General features: G+C 39.5%; 1 protein-coding gene across 1 annotated transcript in view; it reads left to right on the top strand.

The window, feature by feature from the left end:
* The first annotated feature begins 3,790 nt into the window (after nt 1–3,790).
* LOC139730649 (uncharacterized) overlaps nt 3,791–22,912 on the top strand; it is a 28,323-nt gene continuing 9,201 nt past the window's right edge. Inside the window, exons 1-3 of the mRNA XM_071641508.1 lie at nt 3,791–3,992; nt 20,572–20,868; nt 21,721–22,604. Of these exons, the coding sequence (XP_071497609.1) occupies nt 3,842–3,992; nt 20,572–20,868; nt 21,721–22,604 (1,332 nt within the window). The 5' untranslated portion in view covers nt 3,791–3,841. The remainder of the gene's footprint in view (nt 3,993–20,571; nt 20,869–21,720; nt 22,605–22,912) is intronic.

Genomic DNA, 22,912 nt, shown 5'->3' with positions numbered 1-22,912 from the left:
AACCTTTACACAGCAAATATTTTATGCAGATAACTTTCATCAAATTCAGCTATCCAAAGAAACAAGAAGAGCTCTCCACGCTGCGATGCTCTTTTCATGATTATATCATTCACTGAAAACATATTAATTGTATATTAATCTGCAGACTGTGGTATTGCTGTAAGTACCATGTGGATTGAGTGAAAGCAGCAACACCAGAACACAGCAGCGTTTTGATATAGGCTTGTCCGATTTTCCTCAACTTTATTGATCTATTTAACTAATATTGAGTAAACTTTAATTACCTTTAATTACACACTGGATTTAATGACCTATTAATAACTTTTACGTGCTCTTAATATCAAACAGATATAGAAATAATCATGGGCGTTGTATATTCAATTCAATTCAATTCAATTCAATCATAGTTTATTTCCAATCATCGAAAATAAAAAACATAGTACAAAGTATACATGTGATGAAATAATTATTGTTCAAACGTTTGCAAAAGGTTCATGTAATATACGAGACAAATTATAGAACAACATATAACATATACAATATTTAGGAAAAACACTGTATAAATACTTCGTGGGCGAGCGGAAAATAAATTCGATTATGGAAAATAGTGATCCACTAAAAAGCAAAGCTTGTCGGACGTGGATCGCTAGATAAATAAAGAGTATAAAATGATATACTATTCTATAACAATATACATGTAATTATAATGTATAGGGCTGGTATACAGAGATTATTCACAGTAAATATTTATGTCATAGGTATAGAAAACGTATTCACGTCTATTTGAGATGCATATAACATAGGCTAACTACTTCAACAGGAGTAATGTTCATATATGCAAATAAGGCGGTGATGTCATCACCTCGCAAGAGGCTCTTTGACCTGAATACATTAACCTCCACTAAACTGAATCTTAATCTTTAAATCTTTGCGAGAAAATTGTAGTTTTCACATCAAGCAACATTTGTAGCGTGTAGCAATGTCATTTTTTTTTTCATGGAGGAAAGGTTCGTTGTTTTAAAAAAAAACAGCTCAACGAAATCATGATTTCTTGACCATGGCCCCAATGTACAAACCGATGAGAAGATTGTAAGGTGAAGGCATCATCGCTTCTTCCAATTTAAGTATGTGGATTGACCAATATCTCAAATGACTGGAAACCCATATCTTTCTTTTTTTTTTAATCAGGTTAGGTTCTGATTACTTAATTCCCTGCCTAATCTGATTTACTCTTTTTAAAAGTTAGAATCAACCTGATAATGTGTGGAATTGCACATCAAATTACATTTATATAGGCCTACTATATGTATTTATATGCAATTGGGTATCTGGCGGAATTGAGCGCTGATGCCATTTTGGTTATGGAACATAATTATATCATAATCACATACACAGTTAAAATATGCAAAGTTGAGAAAATTTGCAAAGACTTTCCATTCTCTCTCTTATATATAAATCCTCGACAATCCCTTTGTATTACACGTTGTTGTTGTTTTTTTGTCCCATGTCCCTATCATTATTAATTTTTATATAAGTCAAAGTTGATGTCCCTGTCAATGTCAGTGTCTGTATGTATGTTTCTGTGTTTGTCTGTCTCTGTCTTTGTCCTTGTCCTTACTTCGGTTTTGTATTGCTATTTACTATACTGTATTATGTAATGTCATATATAATTTTATACTCATTTCATCACACGTTTTTGTACTCTAGCCCTAGCACTTTCAAATTGATCGCATGTTACTTTTACTTGCTGGAAATAATGTCATTGAACAAAAAAAAAAGGCTTTAAAAAAAGGACCGGGCTCTGTACGTTGAATGTAAAACTATATAGTTGACAATATTCATAATATTGTCAACTATATAGTTTTACATTATTCACCTTACATGACCGGAAATATAGCGCATGAAAGCCTATATGATACTTCAAGTCAAACGGACAAACACTGCATTATACCCCTTCAACTCTTTTCTTTGAAAAGTACAAACAAACAAAGTAATAATCATTCTTCCTTATCACTTAATAAATAACTATCGCGTATAATGTAAATTATCTCAGGTCGGAATGCAGGTCAAAGTCTATACACTCGTTACTCTTCAAACATAATTTAGTTATCAATATCAGTTTAACGTTCTTTCTGTAGACGTCTCGCCCAAAGCTTTCTCTGTTAGGCTTGTTCGCGTTCTGTCATTTCTCTTCCTTTTGTTCTCTCATCGATATGCTTGTCATTGCTAGACTTCTTTATATCAAACACCTGTAATAGACAGGGTCAACTTTGTGTGAAACTGATTTCGCCCTTCCTCATTGGATATCCGTTTCCGATGCTTCCACCCCCTTTTTCGTGCATTTTCTTGGACTCTTGCCAATATTGCTTATCTGTGATGTGAGACATGTTGCCGTTAGCTTGATGCTAATCAGAGTTGTTAATAAGTTTAGACATCCATTTAATTGGCATGTTTATAATCGAATTATTGATAATCCTCCATGACCCGGTCTCTGCATTCTATTGTGTAATTTTTGGGTCGCTTCCGGGACAGAACAATAAGGTCGAATTCCTAATCGATTATTCAAAAGATGTGTAGTACATGCCTACGTATGGCGCATATCACAAAAACCGAACATTTAAATTCTTCCCACTAATGTGCTTGATATACCATAAGCTCGAGATCATAGCAGTCTTGTTTCTTTCTTCGTTCCAATAGGTCATGTAAGTTAATATCTGTTAAGTGGACCACTGTAAGGCAGAAGGATGGTAATACTGTAACTCATATCTGTTTTTCTTTTCTTAGTTATCTTTGTATCTCTGCTTGTATGACATCTGCCGTCGTAGGCCCCAAGGTTCTCGTGACATGCAAACCAGCAAGAGGCCTGTATGGGACATGCGGTGAAGGTCTCCTCTTTCTTCTGCTTTCGCAATGTTCAATTAGTTTCTCAGTCAAAACAACATGATTTCATGATACACCATCAGTCTTCACAAAATTACCTTCATAAATGGTAAATGACAGTACAGGCTACAGTCCTACGTTTTGCGTGAAAACAAACAGGCAACTGAGGGAGGTCACCCCGCTGGGCCTCCGCATGTTTACAACCAGAAAGCAAAGAGCTTGAAGGTCTTCTGCATCTTCGCTAATATGGTTTCTCCTCTGACCTTGCCCAACTTTTAGAAGAAATGTCATTAGTTATCAGTCAAATCTTATCAAATTTTCATTTGCTTCAAAATGTGGACAAGGATTTTAAGAGTGTATTGCAGATGCGTCTTCACCTGCCCCATAATCCACATGGAAATAAAATAAACATAGTGGGTCTGTAAATCAGACTAGCTTCGGACCGACCATAACAACAGCGTTTGGTGGCTTCTTTTACCTGAGCACGCGCTATTGGCTTACGTCTCGCGCATGACCCCTGACGTCAGATTGACCCTCATTATGCGCGATTGTATTTATGAGGGTGTCGACGGCACAAACAGCTGATCCACCCCGCTCACACAAAGCGGCTGCCAGCTGATCGCTAGTTATTGCGACATTCGACAATCGCGCTCGACGTACCGCCCACTGATGCGCCGTTGACATCCATTGCGCGAGCTCGCTGGCAGAATTACCAGTCTTTGAACAGGGGACGAGGCGCGTGAACATGTTGATTTCATCATCATTTAGCCACAGCAACGAGGTTCTTCTCCCTGGGATTACGGGTTTACTACATGCTTGATGGAAATATCACATATGTTTTGCCGTTAGTGAATCCGTTACAAAAGACATAAGGTCTATTCGAGACAGCTAATAACCACCTCATCAATAACAAGCCGTGCCCAGCAATTGACATCTCATCCCCTCATCATCCAGCGGCAAGATGTGTTGCTGGTGTCTGAAGAACTCATGGGGATGGTTGGTGACTTTCTGCACCTTCCTCCTCATCTTGCCCGTGACTGGGATTTTAAGCAGTTTCGGGGTAATCTTTGTCAAGCTTCAACATGAATATGACATCAGTGACTTTGCGCTCGGTGAGTATTCGAAGATATTAAAACTCTTCGCATTCGTCCATATAATACAATTCAGCTCTGTAGCCTCTGATACAACTTACGAGAGGGGCTGCTCGAAATTTGATTCAGTCGCCACGAAAAATAAAATGTAGTGTTTTATTGATTATCCAATCATTTAGGACCAATGTTTGAGCAACCAAGAGAGCTGGGTTTTAGTAGCCTATAAGAACTACTTGTAGCTGTAGTTGATTTCACCCTGCATTCGCCAAGCGTCCTGCGTGCCATGGCCGCACAGGTCAGGTGTCGATATGGGACGAGTTCGTCGGTCAGTTCGATATCCATTATTCATTGTAACAGTAAGGAGCTATACCTTCAGCTTCTTCCCAAGCTTTCAACATTGAATCTTCAGTAGATCTATTACATTATCATGGGATCAGAGCGATACAGGAGACTGTGTGTTCAGTCTACCAGCTAGAGGAAATACTTTAAGTGTTATTACTATAAGAATAGAGGAAATGCCATGAGGGATAGGAGATACATGGTTTGGTGCGTGGTGGTGCATGGTGCAAGGTGGGAGTAGAATTTCCGTCTCGAAACCATGCACTTCACAAAAGACCGAGGTATCAACGAAGGGAATATTATAGATTTCACTGATTTCCTCTACTTCATGACATGTTAGGAAAATTAATACTTCTCTTCGTTGCGTAATCGATGGATGAGTATTATACTCCCTACAGCATTTATTCTATCGCGGCAGCCAGCCGTCACCGCTATACGCCGCGCTGACATTCGTACAAGTACTTTGACACCCTTGTTTATACTGCGAAACCTGATGCGAAAGCGCGATATTCCACGTGATGGATCACGTGTACGACGAATGCGTATACATACTTGAGCTTGGCAGTTCATATTCCCTTGCGCTTCTGTTCTATTTCCTTAAAGCGAAGCTATAGGCGTACATAAAAATTTCCTCAGCACAAGTGATGCATTGTAAATATTTCCAACATTGATGGCATAGTCCAGCATATACCATTCAAGACGGAGATTGATTTAGCGTGCTTTCGCATTATCAGTTTTGAGTATGGGGTCGGGGTATAGGGTATGCAAGATAAGTGCATGCACTTGTTTTTCGCACTTGTTAAAAACGGATATATAGTTGCGGAGAAGTGTCTATTATAAATGTTTATTCATTACCTTATGTGTGTACGAGTTGTGTGCCTTTGTGTTTGTGAGTGTAAATATGTGTGTGAGTGTATGTTTATGTATAAACATAATCAACAGCCATCAGGGCAGTGTTGACCCGAGACTCAGTCCTCTCATGGATCTTGACCAGTTCTGCTGTAGTCACCGTCACAGATTGTTTGACAAAAGAATGTTTGAATAATTAAGCATTGTACAATTTCTTAGTAAAGGAGTTCATTTCCAAGCCAATTACTTTTTTGAGTATAGATTCAGGCTCTTACTAGAATAAGATTTTATATGGCAGCTCTTTGGATCTTCTTACAGTCTTGTGGCGTAATATACTGACGATTTTACATTATTCATGCTGTAGTTTTTCAGTTCTGAGGATGTTAATTTTGGGTTTCTGAAAAACTTTATTCATATACTTTTTCCTTTATTGAAACATAATGGATAAAGTTCAGGACAGAAGATCCAAAAAGATTCAGTCCTGTACTCGGTGGGTGTATTTTTGGACAAGATTTTCAAGCCACACTAGTTTAGCAATGTGTCGGTCCCAGGTGTATGATCAATTAGTTCCTGACAATACTTAGAATACTGATGCAGGGCCCTCTGAACAATATGCAGGTATTGTCGATCAATATAGGACCGCATCATTGCTTCCTTTTTCATGCACGCGCTTTGGTTCGCTAAACAGTTTAATTATTCAGTAGGGCCTACCCAACTGTCTAAGGAACCTCGGGTTTTCTGTCGCACCACACTTCACACTTATACCCTCATAGGGTCAGAGAGAGCTGTTGAGAGTTAGCATAACATTAAATGATGTAGGATTTATTCTTCAACACGACATGAGATGGACTAGGCCAGTCAAAGAGCAGAAAGTGAAGACACTTAATTTTAAAAGAATTTTCATCTATAAACCTCTGTTTAAACCACGGGAAAAAATATACACCGCGCTTGTTAAGCTATTCGTATGCGATCAGCGCGGGATGGGATCACGACACACCAGCAAAAATAAGTTGATTTGAGGGTGTTCAAAGCGCTGCCAGAAGATTAAGTATTTATAAACACCAATCGGAAAGATACGAGTGTCACAACTCTCAAAGAATGGCTATAGGATGGGTCCCACTCCAAAGGGTCATCTGCCTGTACAAAATGATGAAGGGCAAAGTGACTATCAATACTGTTATACTGTTTACCCACGCTTGACCGACCTCGATGGGGGAATGGCAAACAGTTCAAGATTAAATTGTGTCAGGATCGATGACGTATGTACATAATCATGCTATGTCCTTCCTCCCAAGAACAGTCAAACACTGGAATCCAATGACCGACCTCTCTTGTAACTGTACACCATCACTAGAAGGGTTTCAAAGTTTGTTACATGATCTAAAATTGACAAATTTTAAGTAGCCAGCCACCAGTCTTAACGCACCTCCAACGCTTTACAAGAAATGTTTCCGGAGAATTATCTACCAGGCTCCAAGTATGGCGATGTGCACTGTCCCCACTTCCGTCAGAGCCACTCCCACCTCTGTGCGCGTAAACACGGCCTATAAATGAAGGTCAAGAACCGGTCTTCATCTGTGGCAGCCTTCCGGGTCCCCGTTATTACAGGTGGGGGCATATGGAGCCTACAGATGGGGTTAAGGCAAGGAGCTAAGGCTTCAAACCCTCGACCGTTTCAATTATTGCTACCTAGTGAAGCATACATACACGAGAGTACCTATACGATGCCTCATTTCACGGTTTCCGGAGATTGGACTGTAACAAGCCTTTTTAAGCACCCTTGTACAGGTGTATATGATGCCGATGATGAAGGAAATTACGCAATTGCACTTTACTATGGGGTCTATAAACTCCAGTATTGCTTGACTCAAGTCAGTTTACATCGACATATTCAGTGAGATGCGCAAATTAAAATAAGACTGTATTCTGTCGATGCCCCTAACATGCATCTTATTTGCCAGATATCTGCTTATCATGGAGATACTCTCCCTATACCCATTCACGTACAGTGTCGCATTATACGTCACGCTGGTCCGAAGATTATATTCTATCATTTTGCACCATCTTCATGTAAGTTAACTCGCAGGGTGTTGGATGTATTGGTTATCTTAGCTTGTGATCAGTATGCAGGCATCATAATCTGTGAAAAATGACACATTGCCACTACAACGTCGATCAATTAACAAATGAAACAAGCGTTAACTTGGCGGTTCCGTTTTGTTGCCAGGACCATTCGTGCCTATATATTCCATTCTCGCTACAGTTTATCAGTTTTATATGGGCGTTCATCTGAGCCGCATGATTTCGATCACGTCTTAGAAGTAATCCTATAATGTGGTCATATTATGCCACTTGAGTGTCCAGAATGATAACACTGTCGGTTGTGTTTGATTTATTTGCAGTCTTACTGTAATCATTTTTTACTTCATAATGCATGGCGTAAGTTAAATTTGATTCCTCACAAGATTTTAGGTATTATTGAATGATCGGTAGAATTAGTTTAGCTAAACACTTAAGTAGTATGCACTATATAAGCTACAATAAAAGGGGTGGTTGTGGTTGAGATGGGAATTCAGATTGTAACTTTTTGCAAGATAATGAGAATCCAATTATATGAAATATTAACGAGCATCTTAATTCACATGTATATGAAGGTGAACAGGTTTTAGATGAAATGGCTGAGATATCCAAAAACAAAGTGGTTCTAATAAAAGATGGCACCCACCGTTATTAGGACCTCTTTGTCTTGGGATATCTCAGTCATTTCAAACGCGATTTGCATCAAATAAACTTTCAATTCCTCTTTAAGAGTTCATATAAAGGGTTTCTAATTATCTTGCAGAAAGTTAAAACCTGAATGAATCCCCATCTCAACCAAAACCATACTATCCCTTTAATGCTTTAGCATTGACTGTGCATGGATTCGTGAATACGTAGAGTAGTATCATCACTAGTGTCTTGCTCCCGAGCAATGAGGACAGATGTTATGAAAAGGTTTTGAGTACGAGATGGGATGTTCTGGGGGGTGTTTCATCAACGTTTGTCAGCGCTGACAATTTCAGCAAAATCCTTGGTTTTGATTGGCTGAGATGCTCTGGTCACTGACTGTTACTATGGTGATTCAAGTTGTCAGCGCTGACAAACGTTGATGAAACACCCCCCCCCCCCCCCATGTTCACTCCTCAGTGTCATTTTTAATGGCAGGATTGACAACCTTTTCGGTCCCTCCTGAGCCCTGACACCAGTCTCATACGACTCGGTACTTCTTCATATTCTTATGGGAGATATTATGTTTTATAGGAAAATGAAATGGAAACATTCACCACGCCCTATGGAATACCATTTTTTTTTTTAAATCATGAATACAAAACTGCATTTTAGATGCGACTGTTGGAGAGGTATTTTGCTGTCAGATATTAAAGTCCTCTTTAGTTGGTTTTCTTAGCCCCACAATCTTTTGATAAGTTCACCTCCATTTACAGTTATGTGCATTGAGTGAATGCAGCAATAGTAGAACACATCCGTGAAAGTTCGGGGGAAATCGGACAATCCGTTCAGATGTTATGATTTTTTAAAGTTTTCTGCACAGTTACTGCTGGCTGAGAAGACTACTACAGCTTGTGATGTCACATGCTTAAGACGATAATAGATAAGGAAGATATAAAAAGAATTTAACGAAATTTCATTATATGAAAAAAAAAACAGTCCCTCGAGTTGTTACTTAAGTATGATATAGGCAATTTATTCCCCCAGCCTTCTGAAAGAGGCAAGTCAAGTGCTCTTTTATGATGCGAGAAAAGTGAAAATATTCTTTATATTTTCTTTATATCGTTCTACACAAGTCATGTGACATCACAAGCTGTAATAGTCTTCTCATCTAGCGATTGCGGTACGGAAACTTTAAAGATTCATGACTTTTGAATGGATTGTCCGATTGTCCTCAAACTCTCACCAATGTGCCATATTGATTGCTGCATTCTCTTAATTCACATGCAAAGGTGAACACTAACTTGTCTTACTCTTGTCCTGTAATTTTCTCATTTGATTGTATATCATTCTTGCAACGAGGGTATAGTAGTGTGTGTGTGTTTTTCCAACTATAAGCAAGTCATATAACTCCTATACTGTGTGAGGTTTTGTAGATCTTTCCTGTATGATGATTAAATATACACGTATTATGATTACTTCGACATCACGAGCCTTCCGACCTGCAGCATTTCACGAAATCAGCCTCGTATAATATGCATGGACATCACACAGTATCATCAGCTTTTTCATCACCCGCCAAGGCGTTCCTAATCCTATCATTTGCAATAGATATTGCGATGCATGGCTAATCTAAATCATTTTCAGGTTTGCTTCCTCCAAGTAAATTAGATCAAACAAACAGAACAGAATGGCAAAGTTTCAGCAGGCTCGGATTTGGGCCCTGTTACCTAAAAATTGAGATCAAACAAAAGTCAGAAAATCAAACTTAAGTCTCTGATTACTCAAGAGTGATTGGCTGATGCCAGACTTATGTTCCATTTTCTGGCTTATGTTTGATTTCATTTGCGACAGGGCCCTGAAGTTAAAAAGAAAAAGAAAGTTTCTGATGTTTCCACGAAACAGTGTTTTGGTGAAAACCACACGCTTAAAATGGAACGTGAATAGTGATGACGTCATAGTTTAGCTCATAGGACTCCTGTTGATCTTAGCACAAGTCTTCGTTCACTTCTTTTTCATTTTTTGACATGAAATCGAACAGAATGAAAAGAAATCAAAATGTTTTCTCACCAAACGTCCGTTTAGCTGCGGGTACATGACAATGGCACTCTAAAGGGGAGTGGATTATAATTACAGTCTACCAAATAAATCGACTCTTAATTTTCATGAATTGTTTTTTTTTTTGCGCACAAAGCAATAAAAGAAAATTGCGTAACGGATGTGTGGTCGCGACGATATCACTTTCGGTGAAATCATCTGGCAAATTCAAATTTCAGTGCCTGTTTCTTCTTTCAAGTCCGATCTTATTCATTGCTACCACTGTATGTTCGTCTGACGTTTTTTTCCTATTCTTAAAGTCAACGCGAGTTACGCGACCATGGATACTAGGTAGGCCCCTTTAATCAATATTTCACTTCGAATCTGACTCTCACAGGTTAGAATAGTGTGGAACTCAGTAGGTTTTCTTTTCTTTTCTTTTTTGAGTCATTTCTGTCACAATATTCAGTGGTACACTCTCTAAAGACTTCAATTTCGAGTGTTCTTATCTATATCAGCAGCAGTAACGATCGATGACATACATTGTCGCATTATTTTCCAGGATGTAATCTATACGTAGGCCTACATGATTAATTTTCTTCATTTTTACCGGGGAAAAGATTCACTGTTTTGTTGCTTGTTTTCAGTGTTGTTTGCATTTCGTTTAACGAAGCACGCGCTCTTCCATAAGTTAGGATGGGAAAAAAAAAACACCAACATTTTTGGTTAATTAGCAGCGCAAATTGCTGACAGCCAAGTCTTTTCATTTGGGTTTTGAAGCGTTTGGGAGGAAAAGGCCCTGTAAATAGAGTTGAGGCTCTCATGGACCAAGCGGGTCTTTGAAAAAAAAAAACACAAAAAACCCAAACTAACTAACTAATTAACTAACTAATTCACTAACTAACTAACTAATTCACTAACTAACTAAATAACTAACTAACTAACTCACTCACTCACTAACTAACTAACTAACTAACTAACTTACGATAACTGACATATCCTATTGTTGCTGTGTTAATAGCAGATATTATACAGATTCTATAGATACTGGCAACTGACCTTAATATTATAGTTAAAGCGGCCTATTTAAGTTAAGATTCATTAGAGAGTCACAAACGAAACGGCCTAGGTTTATCAAAATCGGACATAGAAAAGTATTTCAACATTTTGAAGATTAAAAAATTGATATGCATTATAGGAAGGGAATCTATGTTAACTATATCGACGACGAGGTAACGGATTTCTTCCATTTCTTGCAATCGACTTCATCAATATGTAATGTTTACGTGGAGCGTCACCGCTGTAACTTGACCTCTTTCTATTCAAATTCCTGTGAATGGTGGAACGCCCTATTGTCCTTTTGACAATGGTGAAAAGCGCTTTTCCTTTCATTCTAAAGATTATACCTTCCTCATTCACCGATGGCTTCCTGCATTGACTTTGGCCCGTTACGTGGTCGGGAAACTGCAAATACTCTATTGTTACAGGATTGTAGGAAAGATGAGCGGGGCGAATCTTTAATGAAGTTGGAAGAGAGGGGTAGTGTGTTTGTGTGTGTGTGTGTGTGGGGGGGGGGGGGAGGTGCGTAGGCCTATTCTCGCTTGTTGGGCGTGTATTTATGCATGAGCGTTTATAATTAAGTAGTGATATCTCCTTGGTATAATACGTACCTGCTACACATGTAAAGTGACGGAAAACGTCACTTCTTGTACTGGAAGATCGACTCGTGATTGTTGAGTATTCGAGGAGTAGATAAAATGATAAGGTTTCAGTGTTTGTTTGGTTTTTTTTTTTTGTTAGTTAAAGGGAAGGTAAACCCAAAGAGCAATGTGGATTGAGTGAAAGCAGCAACATTAGTAGAACACATCAGTGAAAGTTTGAGGAAAATCGGACAATCGATGCAAAAGTTATGAATTTTTAAAGTTTTGGTGTTGGAACCGCTGGATGAGGAGACTACTAGAGGATATGACGTATGAGTGGACAACAATACAAAGAAAATATAAAGGAAATTCAACAAAAATTCACTTTTCTAGAATTATGAAAGAGCAGTGGACCAACCGCTTTCAGAAAGCAGGGGGAATAATTGCTACCCTTAACATATGTCAATATCAAGTTGATGGAATTTGTAATTTTCATGAAAAATGGATTTTTGTAGTATTTTCTTTATATTTTCTTTGTATTGTTGTCCACTCATACGTCATAACCTCCAGTAGTCTCCTCATCCAGCGGTTCCAACATCAAAACTTTAAAAATTCATAACTTTTGCATCGATTGTCCGATTTTCTTCAAACTTTCACTGATGTGTTCTAATAATGTTGCTGCTTTCACTCAATCCACATTGTTCTTGGGGTTTATCTTCCCTTTAATGTGTGATTAAAATATATTATGTAAACTACACACTGAGCTTTAATACGCGATGTTTACATTACGCTTGCAATAGGGAGTGATTGTACAAGATGCCATTGATTAGCGTTAACATAACCACCCAGCTAAAGATTTCAAACACAAACCAGTCAAAGGTATTGCAGTTTACTCTTATCAGCAGTAATGTGTACTAAGGGGATCGTGATAAAGTTATTTTTCTGTACAGCTGGACTGTATTTTTTTTTCTATATTGCAACTGAACTATCAGTATCGCTGATAGCGTCATTCCTCTCACGATGAAACAATATACCCGTGACCGAACACTTTACTTCAATAAGGGGAAATGAAAGTGAAAACAAAAGTGTTTTTGGTTTTCTTGAGTTGTCTGTGCCAGAGGCACATTAGAATTGCAAAAGTGTGGACGTGAATGTGTATGAGGGTGGCCTACACATGTGAAATTAATTGTGAAGTTGTATGTATAAGCATTTATGATATCGCTGACAAATTGCCCTTTTTTTTTCTTTTCTTTTCTTTTCTTTTTACATTTTCGTCACCCGATAAGTTGCTGCCGTCTATTACAATAAACAAGAGTTAGTCATTGTCTACGTGATGTCACACTTTACATTGCTGGAACCACACGGTAAAATGTAAGGGGATCAATGATCACGTCCTTTGTTATCAACTCCAACCTCAATACCGAATCGCAGTTGATAACAATATTGAATATTGGCATATAACAGCCTTGGGGGAAATGTGTGTCCTGTGTACGAGAGTGTCAAAGGTGTAGAAAGAGCGTCATTAAACTTCTGTGATGTAGGCCTACTTGAAATGTCAAGTCATTTTATTTATCCATTGCGCTAATCTCACGTAAATGGGACAATCTCAAGTACTGCCACTTATACATACTGTTATCGAATATTGTGACGATATTCTTTTTTATGCTTTGAGTGGAATGGAAATATCAGTAAGTACAGTGTATACTATACGTATCAGCAAACAGGTATAGAGCCACAACCAGTGTTGTATATAGGCCCTAAGCTCCCTATCAAGTCATGTGAAGAAAAGTTGTGTGCCCATGGTGTGTTCATTAGGCAGCGAAACCAGATTGATAGGCGCAATCTTCCTTTATCGTTCAAAGGTAATCCTGACTGGCTAAACTTTAAACTGAGTATCAATAGTGTTAGATTTCAACAATGAAGTATTGTTGATAAAATAAGAAGAAGTATAGATATTCGGGTTGTTACAACAATCATCTATTTCAGGGTGGTGTTGAAAACTTGAGTGCGAACACGATGGAAACAACTTTGATAAAACGGAATTATCTATAACCACTTGGAGTTTCTTACTCAGTAATTTTCGGCGCGGTTCCAACATCATGTTGACAAAACGCCGATGTGAATTTGGGTAGCATCAATGTATCTTTTCTTACCCTAAAACTAATACCGATTGTCGTTTTGATTTTCAGCGTGAAATCTATTTCATTTAATATGACTTCCACGAGATCAGTATAGGATGTGACTCCAACATTGATTTTGTGTGTGTGTGCTTTGAGATGTTAATACATGCGTAGTATGCTAAATATGAAACCATTAATGAAAATTCACCTTTCTCTGTACATAGCTGTAAAGAATGTTATGAACGTTACCGTATTTTTGCAAATTCATGAAGGCATGTAATATTGAATCGTTACAAAACTAATAGCATCTTTAGCAAAAAGAACAAAATCGGATCTCACTTTTTTTTCTTGAATAAAGACCAATACAATATCTGTTTAAGGTGGTGATATCGCTGCACCTTTTTCTTAATATTAGTTGTACTTTTTTTGATAAGGATTCTCACCTTTTTGTTTGCAAGTGTAGTAGCAATTATTAATAACGACTTTCCCCCTGTTTGTTGTAGTTATTACATCTAAGGGTGAATCTTTCGTGAGCACAGTCATGTTTCGCTTTCAGTTCCGTGCCTTCGGATTTGGCCGCTGTCGCCAATCGTTGAAACGGGAGGCAGGGGAAAGTTTCCCTAATGGTGTATACAACTCTGTCACGTGACATTGACACGAATTCATTTTCGTCAATGGGCGTGTTTGTTGTAGTACATGTGTAAACTTCACGCAAAGTTTGAAGAGAAACCGCGCCCAGCACACCTTTCAGCAATATCTAACGATGTTTGAGATAATGGTTTTAGGGTTGTTTATACCTATTTAGCAACTTTCACCAAAATTTCGCGAATGGTCCCGCTTCACAGACATTATACCATCTGGTTGTTTGTATGTCCGTATAAATAGGCCTACTTATATATAATTGTTTGTGTCATTTGTATGTTCATGGGAGTATGTGTGTATGTCAGTATATGGGTATCATATGGAAAGGAGATTACAAGAATTCGCTACTGTAATTCGCTCGAGATCTTTCGTGTGCATTCCTCTTTTCTCTTCCGCAACGTCATCTTTCTTGGATAATTGTTCTAGTGCGTGGAGTGTTTGTTCCAGATTCTCTGTTATATAATAAAGGACCAACAGCTGAAAGTGATTTTCTGTCGGACGCCCTAGAATGTGCGCCCCGATTGTTCTTCACTTCCCCGCTAGAAGATAACAGATTGCCTTCGCATAAAACGAACAATGTACTGAGATTAACCTCTGTGAAGAGGTAGCCCAATAAGAGAGGAAGCTGCTTAAAAACAAAGGCAAGGCGACGAATAGTACAGTTACACCTTTTAGCTTTGCTAACCTGGATCTTCGATGGCACTGTATAACTCAGAATCAGAGCACACATCAACGACATTCTGGTACTGGAAGTGGAACCAAGTTGAATGCAGGGAAATGGGTTCTTACTATATTGAAAAGAAGTTGTGATGTTGTGGACGCTGTAATGAGCAATCACAAAGAGTTTGAAAGAACATAATATTGCCGGAAGATAGAGAGGTATAAAAAGGACTGGTGTTTTTGGTGACAAGTTGAAGTTGAAGTTGAATTTGAATTTGAAGTTTTTTTTTATCATCCACATTCACATGCTCACATGGCATAATACATATCGTTGGCGGAGAATAATAAGGGCCTGATAACAGTTGCCACTAAAGCCTTAGTGTTCACGATATCAAAAGACACATGAATGAATACCATACAGAAGGTAAACCGGAACAAGGGGCTATACCGCGCACATCACTTCTCTGGTTTGTTTTGGTGAATGAGGGTGTTGATCATTTACAATGTAGGCCTACAGGTAATGATCACCACCTGCATGACATCGTGAGAACGCATAATAGGATTCAGACCCGTATTCCCGGTCGCACCAAAACTTGCCAAGTTTTCAAACGGACAAACTTGATGCTGTAGAGCCTGTCGTGTTATCCCGCGCCGCGCTTCTCAACCGGTGGGCCGCGACGTCGGCCAAAAAATGAATAACAAAACATTTCTATTCGATCTAATTGGATTCGGAAAAAAAAATATATAAAGGAGCTGAAGCTTGTCTCGGGTTAAGAAAAGATTGAGAAGCAGAAGTGATCTATTGTCTATACGTAGGATCGCTTTTATACTGAAGCCTGTACATGGGGTGAGAATGTGCATGATCACGTCGGACAAGGCGCCGACTTCTCACGGCGCCATGGTGACTTGTTCAAGCTCACGTAGTCACCAGTCCTTCGCAAGGATAAAGGAAGGGCGAGAAGGCAACTTTACCACAAGCCGCTTATCCAGGCGCTCGCCTTGGAGGAGAAGGCGAGACAGTGACTTGTTAAATCGGGCCTTTCATGTTATCTATTATGTTATGGAGAAAGGGCTTTAAAGCATCCTTCGGAAACCGATTAATATTGACATTTTGTTAGGACGATGAGGATAGCAAGAAAGCTTCTGCTAGGAAAGCACATGTGTGCCTTGTTATGGGCGAGAAGGTGGAGGAGACCACTTACTATTTAAACTATTACGAGATCAACGGTGTCATTTTGATCGAAATCGGATAACAAATAAGGAATTTACAACTTATATTTTGACAGGATTTCCCCTTTGAATCTCACCTTCATGCCTTGGTCAGGACGACAAGGCGAGAAAGCGACTCGTCAAAAACTCCCCCGTAATATAATAGCCTACATTATTATGCTTCTTAGCGCATTGGCGAGTTTCAAATTTCCGTATATGTTTCTGCACTTGTGACAGCTTTCCTAAAGAAAGCGGCATATTTGCAAAAACAGAATTGATATTATCTGATTATGTATTTTATTTGTTTGCTTGTTTCCCTTTTTTCTGTGCTGGAGAGAGTTTGAGAGAATGATATAGTATTAGTTGTGTGAATTTTAAACACAGGTTATTAATTTGTGTCTATTTATAGTTTCGTATAGGCCTCCCGCTCCTATGTTAAACTCGCTTTTCTTGTTTTTATAGCGCGACCTCTTGATGAGAGTGTTGTGTGAGGGAGTCAGGAAATAATCCCTTGCCAAACAAAAGACTTCCAAGTACCTCACCTTACCAAAACGACTCCAGCCGAGCTATTTCAACCATCGCTCAGTCGTCCGTCCTGCGTCGTTCGTCGCCCGTCCGTGCCCCGTGCATTGTCAGTCATCCGCATCGTGTTATTCTTCTTTTAAATGCGATTCCAAACAATGGTCAATTTGGCTTTGATAGAAAGGATAGAGTCAGTCAGATGAAGAGAGTGGTAGGGATTTAATCGAAAGGGCCTAAAATGCTTTCGTGAGACAGTCAGTTGTAACTAGTCCCCAGTGCCTGTGCTAATTAGGTGAGCTGATGAAGTCAGAACTCACAATCTCATGAAAACTCTCCCATTGGTTTTACACAAACTCTTCTAAACTTCATACTTTTTAATCAGCATAGCGAGTACTTCACAAACTCTTCTAAACTTCATATAGTTTTGATCGGTATAGCTAGTGCCCCCTCCCCCATTATTGTCTCATATTATAACCCTATGAAACGTGGATGTATGTTGAATTGGTCCGAATTTGGTAAAAACATTACTATCGTGTTAATGTTATCATCACCTATCAATAAAGCCAACATTAGAATAGTGCATGATGCGGAATTGCGCGTTAACGCATTTTTTTTCCCAAAACGAAACTTGCTTGGCATCAGTCATTCTGTAGGGCATACAGGCTACAGGGGGGCAAAGTTTTTGATATTGTTCAAGTGGCTCCCATTCAATAGAATCCAGAAGACAAAAGGTTGTTAATTTTCTAAACCTTATTCTCCAGATCTAGATATAATATTACTACCATTTTTTATCGCATGTGTCGATATAGTTTCTGTTGTTCATGATAGTTGAAGTGATGACTCAACTTCGCACTTGGCACTCGGCAAATGGGAAGCTGGTTCCTGCCATAAGATACATCATCATATTATTTTTGCCAAACTTTACAGATATAACTTACATTCCAGTGTAATGCTCCGACTGAGCACTTTAACGAGTGAGTGTGACAGGGTGGTCCAATTTAGCATTTATAAGGCATCAGCCTCTTTCCACCTCCTGGTCTTGTACGTATAGGCATAGACAGGCAGAAGATAGAATGGGAGGGAGAGGGGGCAGGGGCCCTTCTGGCAGGACCTCAGGACCAAATCTGAGTAAGTTTACAACTTTTTCTTTTTTTGGGGGGGGGGGGGGAGTAGGAGGAGTCTGATACTCTGCAATGTAAAATGTAAGTTATTCGTGACAGTGTCAGTGGTGTCCTTGTAACTTGTCATTTTCATCCTTTTATAGAAACAGCCCAGCATGACTGACCCATATCATACAGGGAGACATCATGTGACTTTGGTTAAACCATAATGATTTAGGGTCCATGGTTAAACAAAGTAATTTTACATTTTATAAGGTGGGACTGTCTTACGATGGATCACAGACGCAGGACCCCAAAGCAACCTCTCAAAGATAAAAAAGAATCAAGATAATTTATATCGAACGAAAATAAGTGGCGAGTTCTGCTTTCTTGGTAGAGTGTATAGCATTACTAAATTAGACTTTTCGTCGTATTTCTTCAAAATGTCTTTATCCTTCAGGACAGCCATTAAAGAGTTATACAAATACACGTTGTCCCCATGAAATCGTATTCTTTTTTTCCCTTTTTTTTTAGTAATTCTTCGTCAAAGAACGCATAGCAGACAGAACCGGTTGAGATAAAGAAAGCGCCTTACTGCAAGATTAGACGTACTCGGTGGTCTCAGTGTGCGCTCTAGTTCGTTGTGAAGGTGACTTTCAGACAGCTATTGTCTAGTGTTCATAGGAAGCAGAACGTAGTTTGTTTCCAGTCGCATTTCGTTATGTCCAGCAATGAAAGTAAATCTTGTGTATACCCGCTTAAATTCGTAATGCCTGTATTTTTTTTACAGTATAATGAGACACCCGATACCGTTAGAATAAAAAGATTTCATTACTGGTTTGGCTTTGCCTAGCGGTTTTAGTTAAAGATCACTACAGTATATTGGACGACTATGTCGATAACGGGGGGAGGGGGTGTTATGAGGGTTTTGTTTTGTTTCTTTTTTTTTAGGATACCTCTTTTCAGTCAGTACCATGATGATGCAGCAGTACTGTTTTGTTTCCATTCTCTATATCACGACACTCGATAAATCGTTGTTCAGTTGGCTAGAAACATAGAAACGAAAATTGTAAGCAGCGTGAAAAATCAACGCATATTCTTATGTTTTCTGCCCTTGGTAGACGTGGTCAATCGCAATGTTCAGCCTCCGTTATTTTAAGGTCTCCATTCCATGTAAAGTTTCATTATCGTCACCGACCGGCGATATCTACACCTAAAATCTTGATTCTCTGTCTCAGTTGCTATTTTTGATTTCGAGACGTACTATAGTATTTGTTTTCCGGCTCAGCGATGGGTGCTTTCCACTGGAGCAGGAACGAATCTTTTGCCCTTCAAGTTTTATATTGCTTGGAATTGTTGAGCTCCAGTATTATGAAATGTTAGTGAACGAAATGCATTAAATGGTGATTACTGTTTAAGCAGAATTACGTTTGAAAATGAAGGGTATTCTAAGATGTCAAATCATAACTTAATGCAGTATATATGTCTCTCATCTTGCTGTATTGGTTCACCCACACAATCAGGATGTTGCTGTAGGCTATTATAGTACATAGACTGCCTGTCTCTTGCTAAATATGATCCTATACCCACACTCCAACATGTACATGCACATCGTTCACACTTCTCCATCTGTTTTATCTAACGGAAATGCGTGTACGTAATATGCATATTTCTCCATTAATTATCTCTCTTTTCAAGCATTTATCATGATAGACATTTTAGTTCCCGAAAAGCGTTGCTATATCAATGATATTACGTAAGGCCTATATCTATTTTTGTTTTCTTGGAGTTAGTTTTGCTATCAATCTGCTTTTGGCGACTGTCGTGATAACGGCACATGTAATCCGTCGTGCATGAACCTATTCACATCTTTCTCTCCTTAAAAGTGAAGCAGTAGATACATGTTTTAACCAGTACTTGGACAGTAAAAATAAACGGGAAAGAAATGCTGTGTCAAATGCTGCTCCAAAAACTTCAAGAATTTGCAGAAATAAAAATTGAGTTATACCATCTCCTCTCATTCTCAAACCAAATGAATTTACGGAAATAACTCGTAAAATTGAATTTTGACTTATAAAGTTAGACACAACGTTATTATAGGAAGAACAGTGCACAATGCTATATAATAGAGAACTTGCCGATACCACACTCGCATGAATTTCAGAATGTTTTGATGGTGTCTATATACGCATATCTCATAAGATATACTTCTTTTCCGTTTTTATCGTGGAAGACTTTCCAATATCAAATTTAATAAAATGATATCAAGTAACTATACGGTTTCGTGGAAAAGCATGTATCTGCCGTAATTAAGCTTCTTTCTGAGATATTTATATTATTTCTTTTATGTCCTCCTGTTTAGCCCTGCATCCTTAAACATAATCAATCAAAAATAATATAAGACATGAGGAATACAGATCAAGGTACAGCTTAGTCACATGACCAAGACGGCAATCTTGACTTGCTCCTCTTCCTCCGCAACCCGGTATGAAAGCTATCCAAATACTTTATGACTCCGCGCAATAATTTTGCCTGACGTAGCAAGGCGTTTAATTATAACTGCTCTTGTTGAAAATCTCTTGTGCACTAAGTAAATGATGCTTATACTCATGATGGTTATGGCATAATCAGTAATGTACTGCAAATCAGAAACAGTCGCAAAGCATGGCATTTTTTTTTTTTGAATAAAAGTCGATGTGTCGTGTTCGATATGAAACTGCCTGCGTGTATATAGGGCCTACATTATTAATACCCGTTTTGTTCTGTGTTTTCTCAGGTTGGATCGGGTCTGTCGCGTTTGGGATCATGTTTGCCGCCTCTCCCATTTCCACCGGACTCTTCAAACGCTTTGGGCACCGTAAGGTCGCCGTCGTGGGCGTCATCTGCTGCAGTGCCGGGCTCCTACTCTCTGCCGCTGTCCCACACCCGTACTACCTGTTCGCCACCTACAGTCTCCTCTTCGGGATCGGCTCGAACTTCATTGACAATACCTCGCTGAACCTGGTCGGCACCTACTTCCCGCGGAAGAACAGCGCGAGAGCATCGTGCTTCGCCACACTGGGCTGGAGCGTCGGTGAGCAGTTTTAACGATCATCCCAATCTCAAATTACTGCCTATACCTCTTTACAAAAATAGAGACGGAATATTTATATCCAAGCAATCAATAGAAAAAATGCGTTTGGTAATAATTATGAAGAGAAGAATCATTGGTTTACATTATCGCCACGTCCAGAATTACAAACACCTGCGTCTCAGTAAGAGCCTATAACGCAGCTTATCTAAGTGTATGATAGAAACGTTGGTGGCGCAGTATAGGAAGTTCTCATTCAAGACAGACGTCATCTTGAACGTATATCTCTTTAAAAATAACACTTATGCTGATATCAACATCTCATTATAGAAAGGAAAAAATATGCAAAAAAAAAAAACTTTATCAATCTCCACATCTCCACTGGTGAAAGATATGAAGATTATTCAAATTGTGTCCCAGTTAAGCCCAGAAGCAGATAAGAGTATAGAAGTAGACCTACATTGTAATGGTATTGTGTGTGGTTGCATACAGAACAGAGGGAAGTTGTTTTTTCTGAACAGTAGCACGTGGTCCCTTCGGGCCATGGACGCGAAAATGCCTTCTTCCCGTCAAATACATACCGTCCAGAATTCTTTATTGATGTGCTATATGTGTCAATCAGCGCAGCACAGTCGTATTCACATTTCCGGCTGGAGGATGAACACTCGTACATGAAGTAATGGATTTTGAAATAAAGCTAATCAACAACATGAACAGAGGGCATTATTGGTGACGAGGCCAAATTATGAATCTGTGTACAACAAAAGTGTGTCATTGATCGAAACATAATCCGTCCATTTACGATGGAATAAACATTTCACATACAATTCTTTCTGTTTTCCTCATTTCCTGCAGGCTCACTGTCATTGAACCCAGCCATCGAAATCCTGTGTGAAAGATTTGGTTGGAGGAAGACGTTCATCATTCTTGGCTGCTCCCTCTTCGTCGTGGGGCTGGTTTGTGCAGCATCGTTCAGGAAGAAAATTGATTACATCGAAGTTCCAATCCCAGACGAGGAGGACGAGGAGGAGAAACAGGCCCTCGATGACTATTGTGATGGTGAGGAGGGGGAAGGCACCGCCAAAGATGATGCAGTCTTCAGCAAAAACGGGTACACCAAGGTCGCCGGTGACAACAAAGTTGTCGACTCTATGCTAGGCGCGCAGCTTGAAACTATAAAGGAATCAGCTCTTAGTACTGAAAATGTCAATCAAAATTGTCATAATGCCACGAGTGAAAGCAAAGAAAGTGCTACATTAAAGTCAACAATGTGCACGCAAAATGCCGCCCCGTCAGACTGTGACCCCGCAGCGCCGAAAGACAACAGCGCGCCTTCAGGAACCGGCAGCGAGTCCCGGCAGGGTAGCGTTGGCTCCAGGAAGGACAGCACGACTAGCAAGGGTCGTCGGGACAGCAACAATAAACTGCGGCGGAGCAGCACAGCAACAAGGTCGGACAACAGTTCAGGGGTGCGGCGCGACAGCAAAGGTCGCAGGAGTAGCAGCTTGACGTCTCGCCGGGACAGTATCGTCAGCTTCATCAGCAGGCGGGACAGCGTGTGGTCGAGGAGGGACAGTACGAGGTCGCGCAGGATCCCGATCCCGGACAACACACCCAAGCATACCACCAAGCAGTACATCAAGGCTTTCCTCGTTACCTTCAGGGCGCCGGGTATTGTGCTGTGGTGCATAGCCAATGTTCTCATGAACATGTCGCTGATATTCCCGTTTGTTAACTTCGTGAGTGAATACATGCCTTCTTCCTTGGACTTCCTGAATTCACCTTTTGTTATACCCCCGCCAAACGAAGTTTGAAGGGGGTATATAGGAATCAGCGGACGGTCGGTCGGGCGGTCGGTCCGTTGCAAATCTTGCGTCGCGAACTACTTCCTCAGTTTTCAACCGATTCCCATAAAACTTGGCACAGATGTGTGCCTTGGGTTGTAGATGTGCAAGACGTATTTTTTGACAGTACCCAAAAGTATGTTGCCATGGTAACGGCATATTATGGGCAAAAATGGGTAAAAATCTTGCGTCGCGAACTCCTC

This window comes from Diadema antillarum, unplaced genomic scaffold, assembly GCF_040938485.1.
Source record: "Diadema antillarum isolate AM-2024a unplaced genomic scaffold, OU_Dant_1.0 seq00000326_RagTag, whole genome shotgun sequence".
In the NCBI taxonomy this organism is placed as follows: Eukaryota; Metazoa; Echinodermata; class Echinoidea; order Diadematoida; family Diadematidae; genus Diadema; species Diadema antillarum.
This window is presented reverse-complemented; position numbering and strand designations above follow the sequence as displayed.